The sequence below is a fragment of the Mus caroli genome, unplaced genomic scaffold (assembly GCF_978045245.1).
Source record: "Mus caroli unplaced genomic scaffold, Mus_caroli_1 scaffold_4, whole genome shotgun sequence".
In the NCBI taxonomy this organism is placed as follows: Eukaryota; Metazoa; Chordata; class Mammalia; order Rodentia; family Muridae; genus Mus; species Mus caroli.
This window is the reverse complement of record NW_028227259.1, coordinates 55,431,291-55,448,216: the sequence shown is the minus strand read 5'-3', so window position 1 is coordinate 55,448,216 and position 16,926 is coordinate 55,431,291. Positions and strand designations below refer to the sequence as shown.

The 16,926-nt window shown below is 43.3% G+C and overlaps 1 protein-coding gene across 1 annotated transcript in view; it reads right to left on the bottom strand.

The window, feature by feature from the left end:
• Positions 1-7,229: 7,229 nt before the first annotated feature.
• The window catches only part of Anapc4 (anaphase promoting complex subunit 4), a 33,390-nt gene continuing 23,693 nt past the window's right edge, over positions 7,230-16,926 (bottom strand). Inside the window, exons 20-28 of the mRNA XM_021162022.2 lie at positions 15,248-15,341; positions 12,261-12,358; positions 11,592-11,653; positions 11,473-11,511; positions 11,278-11,379; positions 9,963-10,037; positions 8,938-9,111; positions 7,954-8,077; positions 7,230-7,577 (exon numbers count right to left, since the gene is read on the bottom strand). Of these exons, the coding sequence (XP_021017681.1) occupies positions 7,353-7,577; positions 7,954-8,077; positions 8,938-9,111; positions 9,963-10,037; positions 11,278-11,379; positions 11,473-11,511; positions 11,592-11,653; positions 12,261-12,358; positions 15,248-15,341 (993 nt within the window). The 3' untranslated portion in view covers positions 7,230-7,352. The remainder of the gene's footprint in view (positions 7,578-7,953; positions 8,078-8,937; positions 9,112-9,962; positions 10,038-11,277; positions 11,380-11,472; positions 11,512-11,591; positions 11,654-12,260; positions 12,359-15,247; positions 15,342-16,926) is intronic.

Here is a 16,926-nt window from a genome sequence, read left to right as displayed (position 1 = left end):
CATCCATAACAAGATCTGGTGCCCTCTTCTGGAGTGTCTGAAGACAGGTACAGTGTACTTACATATAATAAATAAATAAATAAACAAATCTTTTTTTAAAAAGTAAAGTTTATAGCTATCAAAGGCTACATTTTTAAAAACTCAGATGGATGGGGAGAACGGTTCAGGGGTAGAACACTTGCCTACCATGAATAAGGCCCAGAGGTTGCCTATAAGCACAGACACAATAAAAGCAGAAAGATGCCAAATAAACAAACTAGTATTTCAGCCCAGGATATACCTACCGTGCAGATGAATTACCAATACAGAATAAAGACCAGGGCAAATGCTGGGCCTGGTGTTGTTATGCCTACAACCCTGGCACATTGAGGCTGAGGCAGGAACGGCTCAAATCTGGGGCCAGCCTGAGAGACCCAATGAGTCTCATCAAAACAAAACAATTTCAAAAACAAAAACCACAGCAGAAGTAACTGGGAGACTTTAAAAAAAAAATTAAAACAAAGTGAATTCTTCAAATAGATAAAATTGGCACACCTATACCTAGACTAAGTTTAAAAAGGATGAACATTCATTTAAACCAGATACGAGGAAGGCAAGACAACAATAGAATTCACAGAAATACAAAGGAGCATCTAAGGTGTTTATTTTTTTAAGGATTTATTTATTTATGTATATGAGTACACTGCAGCTGTACGGATGGTTGTGAGCCATCATGTGGTTGCTGGGAATTTGAATTCAGGACCTTTGGACTAGTGCTCTTAACCGCTGAGCCATCTCTCCAGCCCGTTTAAGGTGGTAATAAGTGCAGTAAATCCAGCTGATAACCTAGAAGGGGGGGACCCATTCCTGGACGTGGATTTCTCACCAGGATTCTGATATTGATGGTGTTTGTCAATTTGACTGGATCCAAAATAAACTAAGAGATAAGTGCCTGGGTTCACCAGTCAGGGTTTTCTTGAGATTATTTGCAGTGGGGAAGACCCACTCTAAGTGTGGGTGGGGCCTTTGGGTTGCCAGGTAGATGAGAGGCATAGTAAGGGGAGAGCGTCTCTTTTTGCCCCACTGCCTGCACAACTTCCTGGCAAGTTCATCTACTGTGGTTGTTGGACTAAGAAAGGCCCCCATAGACTCATGAGTTTGAATGTTTAGCCCGTATGTGTATGTGTGTGTGTGTGTGTGTGTGTGTGTGTGTTGCCACATATACACACAGACACACATAAAATAGATGTAAATTAAACAATGTAAATGCCTGGGAGCAGAAGGCTCCACTGACGAATTCTGCCAAATGTACAAAGAAAACCTCTACCAATTCTTCCTCTGTTACTAACCAAAAATTGAAGAGAAAGTAATTCTTTCAAACTCATGCTACAGGGCAAGCATTACCTTGACAATACGGCCAAATACATAAACTACAAAAGGAGAAAACTGTAGGCCACTGACCACAGTGGACATAGATGGGACATTTTCACCAAAGCCACAGCAAATCAAGCCCAGCAACACAATCAATACATTATTCACCACAGTTAAGTGGGATCTATACTAAGTGTGGCAGGACAACTCAACAAACACAAGCCAGTGAACAGGCTTCACCATAGTAGCCGGAGCATAGGATGCAGAAAAGCCACTTGGGGGGAACTCAACATCCCTTCATGATAAAAAATGTTCTCTGAACAATTAGGTATAGAAAGAAAGTGACTCAATGTGAAGACATATATAATACTCCAATGGCTGACATTGTGGGGAGCTGAAGGCTTTCTCTCTACAAAGTGCTAGAAGGTAAAGATGCCTATTTGTTTTTGTTCTTCTCCTCCTCTTCTTCTTTCCCCTACTCCTCCTCTTTCTCCTCCTCCTCCTCTTCCTCCTCCTCCTCCCCTCCCTCCTTCCCTTCCTTCTCTTCCTTCTCCTCCTTCTTCTCTTGCCTTTGCTGTTGCTGTGGTGGTGGTGTTGACTATGTCGTTGTTGTTTTGAGACAGGATCTCGAAGCCCTGGTTAGCCTTAAACTCATAGAGATCCACCTGCTTCTGCCTCCTGAGTGCTGGCATTGGAATACCATGCCTGGCTAGGGGTCTCTATGTCCACTGCTCTTCCTCAGCCCAGCAATGGAACTCCGAACCAGGACACTAAAGCAAGAGAAAGAAATAAAGGGCATAAAGGCCATAACATCAGAAGGCAATTGTCACTGTTGGCAGATGATTCAGTATAATGTATGGAAATAAAACCCTGAAGAGTCCAAATGGGGGTGGCAACAAAGAAACAAAGAAAGAAAGAAGGAAAACTGTTGAACTAATAAACTGATAGTGATAAACTGGGCCCCATGTGTGATCAGCAGTGCATTAAAGATATGAGGCAGGAGAGTAACCATCAACAGTTGTTTCCCAGGGTCCTCAGTGACAGCTACTGCTTCTAGGTCTGGAAACAAATCAGAACTGGCTCCAACTCTATCACAGGCCAGGATCACTGAGAGGATGGTAGGGTGTCAGAAGCCCCATGCTACCTCTGGAGTTGACTGAAAGGCAATGCCCTGCTGTGTAGGTCCTTTGCTCTCATCCTGTGGTCTTTATCACCATCAGTGTCTGCTACAGGCACCGGCAGGGCAGGCAGTGTAGGGCTGAAGAACAGATTTGCTCTGGTCTCCAGGGCTTAGATTCCAGCCTTGCCTCGTGAGGCACAGTAAGTGGCTTTCTAATCTCATTTTTCAGTGACCTCAGCACCCAATCCATCGCCACCCTCTCCATTACTGTTGCACTGTTTTGGGTGACCGTAACTGCCACACACCCTTGGTGAATTTACATTATCATTCTAAAGTGACTTTCCAATCTGTCCACTCTTGCTCTGATAACTTTTGCCCTGGAGGGGTTGGGGAGGGAGAGGACAATGGGCCATCTACCTTTTGCCCACCTAGGGTCCCAATGACAAACTGAGGTCAGATTCCACCCTCTAGGGAACTGATGGGTTTCTGGGGCTTATTTACAAAGCATGGATGAGGGGTTACCGACCAAAGCAGCCACTGAGAACTTTTTGGCCGGCATTGCTGACTTCCCCATGGCTGCATAGATGGAGCCCTACTTACCCAGCCTTCCTAGCGTATATATACTTTAGCCCATCCTCAAGACCTCGTGCTATTAGGGCAAACATTCGTACAACGTCCTGGGAGGCATGGCTGGACACTCGGAGTTCCCATGACCATCTCCACGGCCTCCCGTGCGGGAGCACCAATCATCAGCAAGCAGTGATGGTCTTTTACAAGGGGCACAGCTTACCCTTTGGACTTGGCTGAGGACAGCGCTATTCAGTAACTCTCAATGAGACCACGGTTTCTATGTCAGAAAACAACTGCACTTGCCGCTCTTGAACCACCTGCCAGCACCTGCCCCATGTGCCCTTCCGGTCAGGAGGAAGAGACCTGTGCTTTGCCTTGAGGCTGATCTTACCAGTGTCGATCTTGACCCTTCCTTTCCCAGTCGAGGCTTTCACTCGCAACATTCCCCTTTCTCTAAAATGGCCACTCTTCATTTATTGATGGTTGAATATAGATTAGCATCACCGCCGTTCAAGAAAAAGCTCCCTGATATCACAGTCATCTCTGGCTACCATTGGCTTCTCTGCTTCCCTTACCCATAGCTGCCTACCCATGATTCCTTTCCCTTAGCTCACCTCTCTCCAGCCCCAACGCTCCTGCAGATGTGTCACCCACATCACCATGTATGTGCAGCTTTTCTGAGACAAAAGCCCACTTTGACCTTACCTTTCTCCACTTTCCAGCAGCAGCACGTAGTGTGCTTGACTTCTCTAGCCTGACAGAATCTGTCACTCAGGTCTTCTCCCCAGCTCTGATGGCGTGTGTCTTCAGCTCTTGCAGAGGAGAAAATGATCTTGTATTGTATAGGGCCAGAGGGCAGTGGCTGCAGCCCTTTGCTGCCCACAGACACGTAGAGAAGCTGACCCCATCCCCATGAGAAGAGACCCCTCACACCTCTTCCTGTCACAGTGGGCACAGCAAGCAGAGATGTGGGGAAAGGAGGTACCTATGTGGCTACAGGTTTTACAGCTCCCCTGACATGTCTGCAGGGAGGAGTGTGGTTTATAGCGTCTGCCCATTCATCCCATCTCACTCCCAAGTACCCAGCTTTACCATCTAAACTGTGGCAAGAAATACAACTTAACAATAATGTCCACTCACTAACAGGAGTCAGTAATGCAGAAATGAAGAAAAGTCGTCCCTAAAGCTTTTAGTCTTGGAGAACAGGCAAACCTTGTAAATTTGATGGCGGGCCACGCACACAATAAGCTTACCTTCTCATTTTAGCTTTGAAAACATTAACAAGCTAGTAAACACTAGTTTCATCTCAGGTCTTGTCATGGGGCAGATTTATCATCCGTACAACAGTAAGTACACATCACCCTTTGTGTCTTGGGGCCCCGAGTTCAGTTTGACTGCACACACCAGAGGAAAGGTGACATTTATGAACTGTAATGGCTTATCAGCAGCATGAGCGTACAGATCCGACTCGGCAGCCACTACTCAGTGGAACATAATCTTGTTAGGGCTGAAATGGGGCCCGAAGGGATTCATTTCTACATGCTGCAGTGCATAAAGAGAGTTGAGGTACAATTATGCCTCCATCATTTAAACAGATTTATAGATGTGTGAGCGTCTTGCATGTGTAATTAACTTCCAGTTAGGATCATTTCGTAAGAACAAGAAATAATTTCCAATGTCTGTAAGGGAACAGTTTATGTCCTTACAGCTACGAAATTTAATTTCTAAAAAAACAGCTTTCAAAGAAAGTAGTTCTCAGCCTTGAGACAGACTTTATCATATGCTGAGTGTGTGGAATAAGAGTGAAAACCATAAATTTGCAGCTGCATTCACTAACTGGGGAAAACCTGATGTGAGCAGTGTGCTTGGTGGAAAACCTTGGTCTAGAAAGAAGAGAAACAGAACCATATAAACTAAACCTACGGCCTCCCTACCACGCTCACGATGCAGTTCCTACGATTAGCGACTTGACAGGTATCTAGCTGGGAGTCTGAATGTGGAATGCCCTGTCTCCCTGTTTCAGCTAATGATGGATGCTCTGGGGGTCAGGAGGTGGCGGCCTCTGGGCCCTGTAGCCTGGCTCAGCACTCCGCTGTAACGTAACCATGTGCTTCTCCTTTCCACCATCATGGGCATGACAGAGTAGGTCTATTGCCTGGCCTTCCTGTTCATGCCGTGGGGAACTGTGAGCCAATACAAACCTGTCCCCTGGTCAGTTGTTTCTTCTGGGTATGTTGTCACAGCAGCAAGGAAGCAACCAGTACTGGCTATAGCGGAACATGTCGTAATTTTGTTGTTGTTGTTTGTTTTCCAGACAGGGTTTCTCTGTGTAGCCCTGGCTGTCCTGGAACTCACTCTGTAGACCAGACTGGCCTCGAACTCAGAAATCCACCTGCCTCTGCCTCCCAAGTGCTGGGACTAAAGGCGTGCGCCACCACTGCCCGGCTATCGTACGTTTTTTTAAAAAGATATTTCACATGTATGAGTTTTAAGTGTATGTATCTATGTGTACCATGTCTGAGCCTAGTGCCTGTAGAGGCCACAGAGGGCATCAGATCCCGTGGAACTGGATTAGAGAGTCATGAGCCCCAATATGGGTGCTGGGAACTGAGCCTAGATTCTCTGCAAAAACAGCCAGTGATGATGATGATGATTATGTTGTGCTCTTTATTGACAAAAATAATAACTTTAAAAAAGACAACTACTGTTGATCAATAAATATGCCTTCTTTTCTGTGCTGGTGTGTGCTTCCCCCCAGGCTGTCTGAAAACCACTACAGTAGGGCCTAAGAAAAACTGCCGTGTCTAACACCAGTGGAACCCTGGCCATCTCTCCGATGGCCTTCCAGGGGGCAGAGTGAGCAAGTGCAGTCCACAGCCCAGAAATCACAAGGGCTTCCAAGGCCTGAAATTCAGTCCCCTTGAACCTAGTCTCGAGCGGCAGGCAAGCTGCGGCTAGCTTATGGTGACACGTCACTCTGGATCTCATGACAGCCAGTTATCTTAATGGCTGAGCTATTTTTCCATCCCCTATGTTGTACTCTTTATACTGGGGGAGCTAAAGTTGGACCACAGTGAATTTTAAGGTCTGACTGGCTACACAGTGAGACCTTATCTCAAAAACAAAAACACGCTAGGTGATAGTGGCTCACACCTTTAATCTCTGTGAGTCTGAAACCAGTCTGGTCTACAGAGCTAATCCCAGGACATCCAAGGCTATACAGAGAAACCCTGTCTGGAAAAAGAAAACAAAATTTAAAAAGCCAAATCAAACCAACCAACCAAAAACAGTTTCTGGACTACATATTTCTCATGAGGTCATTTCTGATTTTATATCTTCTTTGCTACCACACTGTAAGATTTTATGACCCCAGAAGTATAATCCTGTGCACTAGTTTCTGGTACTCTATAAGAACCTCCACCCTCTCCAAAAACAAAACCCCGACATGGCAGACAATCAAAACAAGAGGCTGGTTGATGGCAAGGCTATAGATGATTGTCACAACTTCAAAATGTGCCACTGAAACGAACTATCTCCTAGTGAACTCATGACATCCAATTCTAGCTACAGCAGCTTTTAACAGTAAGTACTTAGCATGGTGACTAACTGGACATCCCCCAAAGTACAAAACTACTAGATTAGCTCACATATATAAATTCTGCTTTTTATATATAACCACAGACCCAAGGTAATACTTCATGGTGTCCCTTTGAACTTAGACTCAACTATTCTGATTTTAAAAGATGGAATATTTTGGCATGTGATGAGTATAAAATTTTCAAGACTACGATGGGAAGGAAATAAAACTACAAAGCCAGAACACACACACACACACACACACACCGAGACAAGTAATTATTTAAATTAAGTATTTTTTAAAAATACCTGAAACACACCCAAATTCTATTTAAACTTAGTTCAGGCTCACCTTGAACTCTCTCCAGCCTCCTGCCCGAGGTTCCTGAGGCCGGAGGTTCCTGAGTGCTCAATCACAAGCACTCTATTCAAATGCACTGCTCCGCAACAGGAATAAGGAGAGACCCTTTTGACAGGAATGACTTGCCTGGCTCTTTGGATCAAAGCTGTGTTTGTTTTCTTTAAACACTGGCTCTGCACGGTATGAGGGAAAAAACCCAGCAAGAAAGGGGTCTGCCACAATGACACTCCTCCACAAGGATGGAACAGAGTATGAAAAAATAAAATTTACCATTTATTTCTTTGATACACAGACAACTCAATGTGACCGATACATTCTTAGTCCACCCACTATGTCTTTTTGCCACATTAACTAACACAATGCTGTCAAACTGGGTCACGAGTCCAACTCAGGGTCAAGTTTCTCCACTTTGATGACTACGTCTGGGTCTAGGGCAGCAGCGTCTTGGTGAGCCTCTGTCTCTGACTCTGACAACACTTCTTCCTTGATCTTCACAGGCTTCCCGCCAGCCTCCTCCTCATCGTCTGAAGACTCGTCAAGCTCCCACTCATCATCAATGTCCATTTCAAACACCCTCACATGCCGGAGGTTTGAACTTAACTAACGAAAACAAGGACAGATGAACACTGTTTAAATGCACAGCTTAACAAATACAGCATGTATTGAGGAATTAAAATCAGAAGCTTAAAGGATGGCTTTACAGAGTTATATTCCTAATCATTTATCACAAAGCCACTCAACTCAGCTTTCACTTTATGTAAAATGACCTCTAAATAAAACAATTTATAAGATTAGCAAAATCCAGAGTTATTTTTACCTATTTAGTAAGCTTTGTCAGAATAAGAAACTAATACAGTTGAGGCTACTCCATGCTTATAGTTAGCAGAAACTATGAATCATAAAATGATTCACAAAGAAAGGCCTTGGATGCCTGCCAGGGAGCAAGGTCACATCCTGCACGGTCTGCAGTACTCACCACACAGGACACTTTTCGAAGGCCGTTTCCAGCAACATACTGCGCTCTCATGCTTTCTAGCAGCCTCCAGTGCTTCTCAAAGTGCATGGTGCGTGTGGGGATAATGCTGCCCTGCTCGTCAAGCCTACGGACAACAACCAGCAGTTAGAAGGATCTCTCCTGCCTGCAGTATCAGGAGGCTCTTCTAGTCACACTCATTCTCAATAGAATCCTAGCAGCCACCACAAAACAGCTGTGATAAGACAGTCTGTAAAATACTGTGATGCCAAACACATAGAATGTCACACTAGTTAAGGTTTGAATTCCTTTTCAACTGAAGTCACCTCTTAGGACAGGCATATACTCTGGAAACCCGTGAGGCCAGAGGATCACAAGCTACTGGCTACAGAATGAGTTCAAGACCAGCCTGGGCAACTTGGTAAGACTGTCTTAAATAAAAAGAGGGCTGGAGGGCTGTGTGTGGTGGCACAGGCCTTTAAAGACAGCACTCAGGAGGCAGAGGCATGCAGAGTCCTATGAATTCAAGGCCAGCCTAGTCTACCTCAGGAGTTCTAGGCTAGCCAAAGGTACACAGTGAAACCCTGTCTCAACAAAAAGGAAAAAAAAAAGCAAAAACACTGGAATACAGCACCATGGTAGAGTACCTTCTTAGCATGTGGGAAATCTAGGGTTCAATTTCTAGTATATCAACAATATAGAAATAAAAAACAAAAAAATACAAAGTAGGAATGTTTCCATTCAGCTGCCTCTCAATAGTTATCCTACTAAAACTAAAAAAAAAAAAAAATCTATTATATGGCATGCCTAAAACAATAAGAATCTTTGATTCATATTAAAATAGTTTCTAAACATGGCAGTGCACACTTTTAATCCCCAGAGGGAATGTGTCTTCTTATGTTCAAAATCAGCCTGGTCTACACAGCAAGACTACACAGGAAAGCCTCTTGCTCATTGAGGCCGCCAATCTCCTAAGGAGACACATACCTTGTGGAGTAAGTCCCAGTGAACTCATACTCGTCAGAATCTTCACTGTTATACACCAAGGACAGTGACAACTGAACCAAAATCCTGTCTCTCCCTTCACGTCCCATGGAGTCCTTAAGGATGACCGTGACAGTCTCATCGTCATAGAACTGGGCGTCTAGACAACTGTAAGAGCTAGGATCGAGATGTTCCAGTAAATCAAAATGACCACAACCACTAAGGAAACACTGCATGGATCACTTCATGCTGGCACAAGGCCATAAAAGTAATGTAAGACATTGACATTCTCTGCAAGGCAAATTATCTCATTAATTTCTATTAAAAAGATCACTAAATTACCTTCTGTACTAACTTTTCCCAATATAGCTAAATCTTAAAAATAGACAATCATGAGAAAAAAAAAAACTGTGAAGTTCATTCGCAGCTCTAAAAAACCTGACATCAACAGCTAGCCTGTGTCTACTAGTACTCATGAGTGACACCTCATGTTATATTCTGAAGGTGAAAATAAGATTTCACATGTGAAAAACAGACCTATCCCGGAAGCATCACTGAAACCACTGTGTGAGGAAACAGTGAGAAGGGACCAGCCAGTGCTCAGTGCTGGCTCTTCCTCCACAAAGCCTTGGGGCTGGCTTAGTTACCAGTGCCCCTCTGTACCCCTAAGAAAACCCAGGAGCTGACCACCACTTCACCCTGCTGCTGTAACAAAGCAACAGAAGTAACAAGGCTTTGGTAGCACAGGACATCTGTTTCCTGAGCCACATCACTTCGCTGGCTTAAAAGAATTACAGGAAAGCACAGCATGTAAAACACACAAATTCCTGTGGATGGTAAAGTTTTCACCAGTTCTAAGTAAAACAGCCTTTATGATAAAATGTGAAGAGCCCCGCTCCTCTGGAAGTGAGAGAACACTTCTGCCCTTACCATCTATGAGCCTGACACTCTCCTACCCAATAGCTAGGGTACACAGACACTGTTACCCAGGACCCGAGCCTGTCACGTAATCCAGGCTCAAGACTTACCTTCTTCTGACTTTGTCAGCTGAGGCATATGTGAAGCTCCCAAATTTAATACCAATTAGTCCATTACTTACAGATCTTGAAGAAAAAAGGGAATAAAGAAAACTTTATGAAACATTGTATAGTTTAAACAATAAACTTGGCAGCTGGAAAACATCACGCTCTTGCTACAGAATGCTGGGATTTAGACTACACATCCCAGGATAAAGCACCTTAGTTTAAAATCTCATAGTTATCAAAGTAGTTAGATACTTGCCAGGCAAAGTGGTGCATGCCTTTAATCACAGCACTGAGGAGGCAGAGGCAGGTGGGTCTCTGGGATTCCCAGGCCAGCCCAGTCTACACAGTAGGTTCTAGGACAGCCAGAGCTACAGAGTAAATTCTGTCTCAAGACAAACAAACAAACAAACAAACAAAAACAACAAAGAATGAAGTAGTTACTTAAAGGAGGATATAGGGGAGACCAAACTGTCTTTAAAGTGAGATTTAAGATGGTGATGGAGCCTGTGGTGGTGGCACACACCTCTAATCCCAGAACTGAGGAGGGTGAAGCACAGTTCTCTACAAACAGAGTTCTACACAGAGAAACCCTGTCTTGGAAAACAAAACAACAACAACAAAGTTGCTAATGAACTTTTTACTTGATTTTTCTTTAAAATTTCAAAGCAAGTTTTTGTGGACAGAGCCTCCCATTTACTGGAAAACATGTTAGCCTAAGACGAAAAGTCTTTCCAAAATGGACCCAAAACACAGTATTGAATGAGTTCTTCAGACAGAATCTTGATTCAGTTGTCAAGACTTTTTTTCTGACCTTAAAAAAAGTCAACATACAGTATCTACACATCATTTTAATCTAGAAGGAATCCTAGAAGCTTCTAAATCAGTATCATTTCCTTAGTGATGTGAAACTACAACTGAGAGCAGTTAAGGGACAAATGTAAAGGCAGGAGGTTAACGTCACTAAAACATGAACAGGTTGGCTTGGCAGTTAAAAGCACTTGTTGCTCTTCCAGGGGAGCAGAGTTCAGCTCCTAACACCCACACAGGGCAGGTTTTAACTGCCTGCAACTCCAGCTTCACGGGATCCCTCTTCTGGCCTCTGCAAACATACAGACATAATCACACTTACACACACACACACACACACACACATGCACACACACTCTCACACACACACACACACGCACACACACACATGGGTGGGGGGGGAAGGTAACACATTATTTAGAATAAAAAACAATGAAAGAGAAATTGTATGTTAATTGTTAAAAATAGTAAAATCTTATCTCTGTAATTCAAACTTCAGAGTAATACTTACTGGGAAATATCAGTATGTCTCCTTAAGATGCACATTTTATAAACCGAATCTTCTAAAATAGTAAAAAGAAGATAATGAAGATTCGAAGTTTTATTATTCCACCTAAGGAACAAAATTTAATGTAAGATATGGTATGAAGCTTCCTAGGGTAAAACACAGCTGTATTATCCATATAGGATTGGGAAGAACACTTACAGAAATGGGAATTTTAACAATCTTCGTGCACAGTCCATACTAAAACAACAAGAAAACAAAATGAGAAAAACTTATAATCATTGTTAAACTTATAGCTCACAATAGGTAAAGAGAATTACCTCCTAGCATCTTTATATAATGGAATGCAAATTGCTTGATTCATCGATCTTCCAATTACATCCTGTATAAGGTAAGATTTAAGACAAATTATTAGGGGTGGGATGCAGTTTGTGGTAAGAAATGTCTAGCCAGGAAGTGCAAAATGCTGGGTTTGACCCTGATCACACCCTACCCCCAACATGAAACAAAAAGAGAAAAAGAAAAAGACATAATTAGTGCACTTACATAAAGATACTCTACAGAAAAACGTGTGCCACTATTAAAAGTCTGGTTTTAAAAACATCCCTCTCATCAAACTTTGAGGTGAGATTCCTTAGTGACAGAATGGGAAGGAAGAGAGAGAGAGAACTCTGAGTTTTAAAGGAGCTGGCAGTGGGGCACAGGAAGGCACACACTTCTCACTAGCATCTCCACACCTACCACAGTAAAAACAAGACACAACACAACAGCCCTGAAACTAAAACTTCAAAAAACTAAGTGTTCTTGGAACAAATTCCTAAAGACACCAACACTTTCACTAGTCCACTTTTAAAATCTGTGTAAGGAATTAACAAGATGAACCATAAGAAACTACCCATTTTAATAATGAAAAACAGTTAATATTATGGTCACTTATGTAAGTGGGCCAAGACACTGCAGTTTTTCTCACTCCCACATTTCAGACTTACTGCTGGCTTTTGCAAACACTGATCAATAACGTTCTCCATCCGCCTCTTCACAAAATGCAATGATTTTCGAGGGTAATAAGGAAACAGCAAAGGACTTTCTGGATTCAAACAAAAACAGAAGCAAAGCAATAATTAGGAGGAAACATTGTTAGAACCAGCCCCGTGTACCCCATGGTGGAATTTATGATACCTCCATAGACCTCATTCAGAATGACCACAGCATCTGTATCCTATCACTACCCCTTCCAGCGGCTAAGCCCACCTCAGGACAGCTGGTCTGGTCCAGCCCAGTGCACTCATGCTGGTCTAACGGAGGAGCACGTAGGGAACCATGAGCATGTAGTGAAGCACTGCTCACCCCGCTCTAGTCTTTGCTGTGGAATGATGACAAGGGGCATCCAGTGCTACCTTGAGAGTATAGCATTAAAACAGAAACAAGAAATAAACTACTCTACACGAGTATCTTTTTGCTTCTTTAAAAGGCTACTTTACCAGTAGAAAGTGATGTAGAACTAGTGTTTTCCCCTTGCTGCTCTGTGAAATTCGTCTTTTTGTTTTGGTGTTTATTTTCAGTTACGTCCTCATGTGTGGGTCTGTACACATGTGTGCTGGTGCTTGCAACACGTCCTCTAGAGCCTGACTTACAGGCAGCTGTGAACCTCTGGTGTGGGTACTGGGAATCAAAATGAGGTCTTCTGCAAGATGGAAGCAGTTCTTAACTGAACTACAATTCCAACCCCTGTGAGACTGTTTCTGTTGTCAGTGCTGCTTACAACGACTATATGAAGTAAGCACTGAATTCTCCAGTTTACAGATCAAACAAAACATGCTTAGCAAGCTCACACAGCAATCGGGTATTAAAATGACTTCCCAGAGATCTGAGTGCCGAGTCTGACTCTGAAGCCCATTCCTCCATGGCTCTGCAGGCATCCCTACACACAACACCTTATACCTGGTATGCTGGCTAAAATGCAATTTAAACATTAGTCTGCTGTACTGGCTGGTTTTGTGTGTCAACTTGACATAAGCTGGAGTTATCACAGAGAAAGGAACCTCCCTCGAGGAAATGCCTCCATGAGATCCAGCTGTAAGGGATTTCCTCAATAGTGGTTACTTAGGGAGGGCCTATTGTGGGTGGTGCCATTCCCTGGGCTGGTAGTCTTGGGTTCTATAAGAAAGCAGGCTGATAGCCAAATGGATGGACCTGGAGGGCATCATCTTGAGTGAGGTAACACAATCACAAAGGAACTCACACAATATGTATTCACTGATAAGTGGATATTAGCCCAAAACTTAGGATATCCAAGATATAAGATACAATTTGCTAAACGCATGAAACTCAAGAAGAATGAAGACCAAAATATGGACAATATGCCCCTTCTTAGAATTGGGAACAAAACACCCATGGAAGGAGTTACAGAGACAAAGTTTCGAGCTGTGATGAAAGGATGGACCATCTAGAGACTGCCGTATCCAGGGACCCATCCCATAATCAGCTTCTAAACGCTGACACCTTTGCATACACTAGCAAGATTTTGCTGAAAGGACCCAAATATAGCTGTCTCTTGTGAGACTATGCCGGGGCCTAGCAAATACAGAAGTGGATACTCACAGTCAGCTATTGGATGGATCACAGGGCCCCCAATGGAGGAGCTAGAGAAAGTACCCAAGGAGCTAAAGGGATCTGCAACCCTATAGTTGGAACAACATGATGAACTAACCAGTACCCCGGAGCTCTTGTCTCTAGCTGCATATGTATCGAAAGATGGCCTAGTCAGCCATCATTGGAAAGAGAGGCCCATTGGACTTGCAAACTTTATATGCCCCAATATAGGGGAATGCCAGGGCCAAAAGAATGGGAATGGGTGGGTAGGGAAGTGGGGGGCGGTATGGGGGACTTTTGGGATAGCATTGGAAATGTAATTGAGGAAAATATGTAATAAAAATATTAAAAATTAAAAAAAAAAGAAGTTGTAGCAATAAAAAAAAAAAAAAGAAAGAAAGAAAGCAGGCTGAGCAAGCCAGGGGAAGCTAACCAGTAACATCCCTCCATGGCCTCTGCATCAGCTCCTGCTTCCTGACCTGCTTGAGTTCCAGTCCTGACTTCCTTTGGTGATGAACAGCAGTGTGGAATTGTAAGCTGAATAAACCCTTTCCTCCCCAACTTGCTTCTTGGTCGTTTGTTTGTGCAGGAATAGAAACCCTGACTAAGACAGCTGTTAAGCACCAAACAGAGAATGGTATGAGAGATCGGCATGTGATCTTGGTTTCTCACTCCTCCAACCCTTGGAATTTCCCAAGTGAACAGGGAGGCTCCTGGATGCCCTCAGACGAGGGCACCTTGATCAGAAGCTTTACCTTCCAACTCTATCTGCCAACCTTAGGAGGGGAGTGCAGTGGAGGTGGGGTTCAATCACCAACTGCCAAGGACATAATCAATCACATCTATGTAATGAAATCACTCTTAAAGAAACCCATATGCTAAGGCTTGCAGAGACTCCAGGCTGTGAGCGCCTAGAACCTCTGGCTTCTCCTCCATGAATCTCCTGCTTGGCTGTCCTGTATTTATTTTTTAGTAAGCAAGTTAGGAAACCTGAATTTTTCTAAGTAGAAGAAAAGGAAGGTGTAGAAACTCCCTATGGACGGCCAGGTAGAGGTACAGGCAACCTGGCCTGGCCTTGGGACAGTCTGTCTGGTTGGGATACTGAGCCTTCACTCCTTCAGTGTCTGACACTCACTGGAGGTCTTTAGTGTCATACTGAAGTGATCATCAGAACCCTTGGATGGAATTGTGACTGACTGATGTCACTTGGTATCCCAGTGTTTTAGACACATCATGAGAATAGCACACCCCATTTGTCACTCTGCTGTCTCTCCAATCAAAGACAATGGACATAAGCACCACAACACTCGGCAGGTTTGCAGCTCAACTGTCAACTGGTGACTCAGGAGCTGGTCCCAGTTAACTAGAGGAAGCTCATGAGTACCTTTCAGGTGGGTGCTGTTTTGGAGGAAGTCATACCACTGGTTTCCTTCTGTGTTAGGGGGTGACACAAGGTCGTCGTCTTCATCTTTCAAATACTACAAGTAAGAGTGAACCGTTGCAATTCAGAAAAGAATAAAGCTCACCAAGTCACTTTTTTTCTATTTAGAATGTTACTGCCAAATTTTCTGCAAGTCCACTGTTTAAAAAGTGAGGACACAAAATTCTGTTAAATGTCAAGCAAACAAACTGTAAACAGTTGGACAGTCAGAATGGTTACCATAGAGACCATAAAACTGAGGTTAAGTTTGTGCTTCATTTTCATGAGAAAGTTTTAAATAGTAATAAATTAAGTGCCAGCTAGCAATGTAACTAGCTGTTCCAAGAGTGCCCACAGACCCCTGCAAGTCGTCAAGACGCTGCAGGGATCTAACAGATCAACAGCAGTTTTGTAACAATCCAAACACCAGTCTCTTGGCATTTGCACTGGTGGTGGGAAAAGCCAATCAAGGTAGCTGCCCAGATGAGAAGGGCACCCCAGCCACCGTATGCTCTTAGTTTTGTTCATCTGTAAAGAGCCTTTGAAGTATTTATTCTATTAAATCTCAACCTCTGAGTACAGATCTTGCATGTCTGTGTGACAGAACGGGCAGAAGGCACATGACACTTCGTGGTACACCAAACAGGAGGGTTACCCTAAGGAGAGTGATTTACACAAGTATTTCACTTTTACCTAAGACAGACACTTTCAAAGATTTGGATTGCATTTTTACTTGAAAAAGTGACTGGAGGAAAGACTGTAATTATTCATCTTGGATATTAGGAAGATGTCTTCTGGAAAATAAAACAGGCCTGTCACTCAGCCCAAGATATTTCATGCCAATGTAACATTTAACCTTCCAGCTCGGTGTGATGGTCCAGGCTTATGACCCCAGCAGGAAGACACTGGAAAGCTTCAAGCTTTTCGAGAGCTCTCAGTAAGAAACAAACTTTAAAGCAAGAATTAAAAGTTAAGAAACTGCACCTGCCACTGCTATGCCTGACAGCTTCACAGGATTAAAGAGTTCTCTGATTGGGCTAGTGACTAACAAAGTATGCCTTCTAGACAGACCTGCAATAAGATAGTAACACCTAGGAGATAGATCTATAATCTAACAGAACCAATCTTTGCCAAAACCCAACAACAACAACAACAACAACAAAAAACCCACCAGATTTTTCAAAGCCACACATGGGTAAAAGATTATTCTCCATGTAAGAAAATGGACAGATTTAAGGTTCAAGCAATGGAGAGTTCACTGACAGAATCTCAGAGTCCACACTAAAACTAACCTCTGAGAAGCCACCATCACACTGCTGTCCCTTCCAAGAAAAAGCATGTGTGAGTGCAGATATCTTTGAACTGTATTAGCCAAATCAGCATATCAAAGCAGGAACTGGACATGGAGGGAACAGGGGACTTAAACTGCCTTCTGCTAGCTGGACATCAGAGGCTTGCTAACATATAAAGGAATGCCAGGCCACTGAAATTTTCCACTAAAACATAATGAGAAGTAGATTATTTTTAATTACTGAATGAATAACTACTTTTTTACACTAACAATAGTATCCACATGTGACAGTTAACACTTGACTTAAAGAGTTTGGGGTTCTCAATAATTGTGTAGCATATAAAAGGGCTTA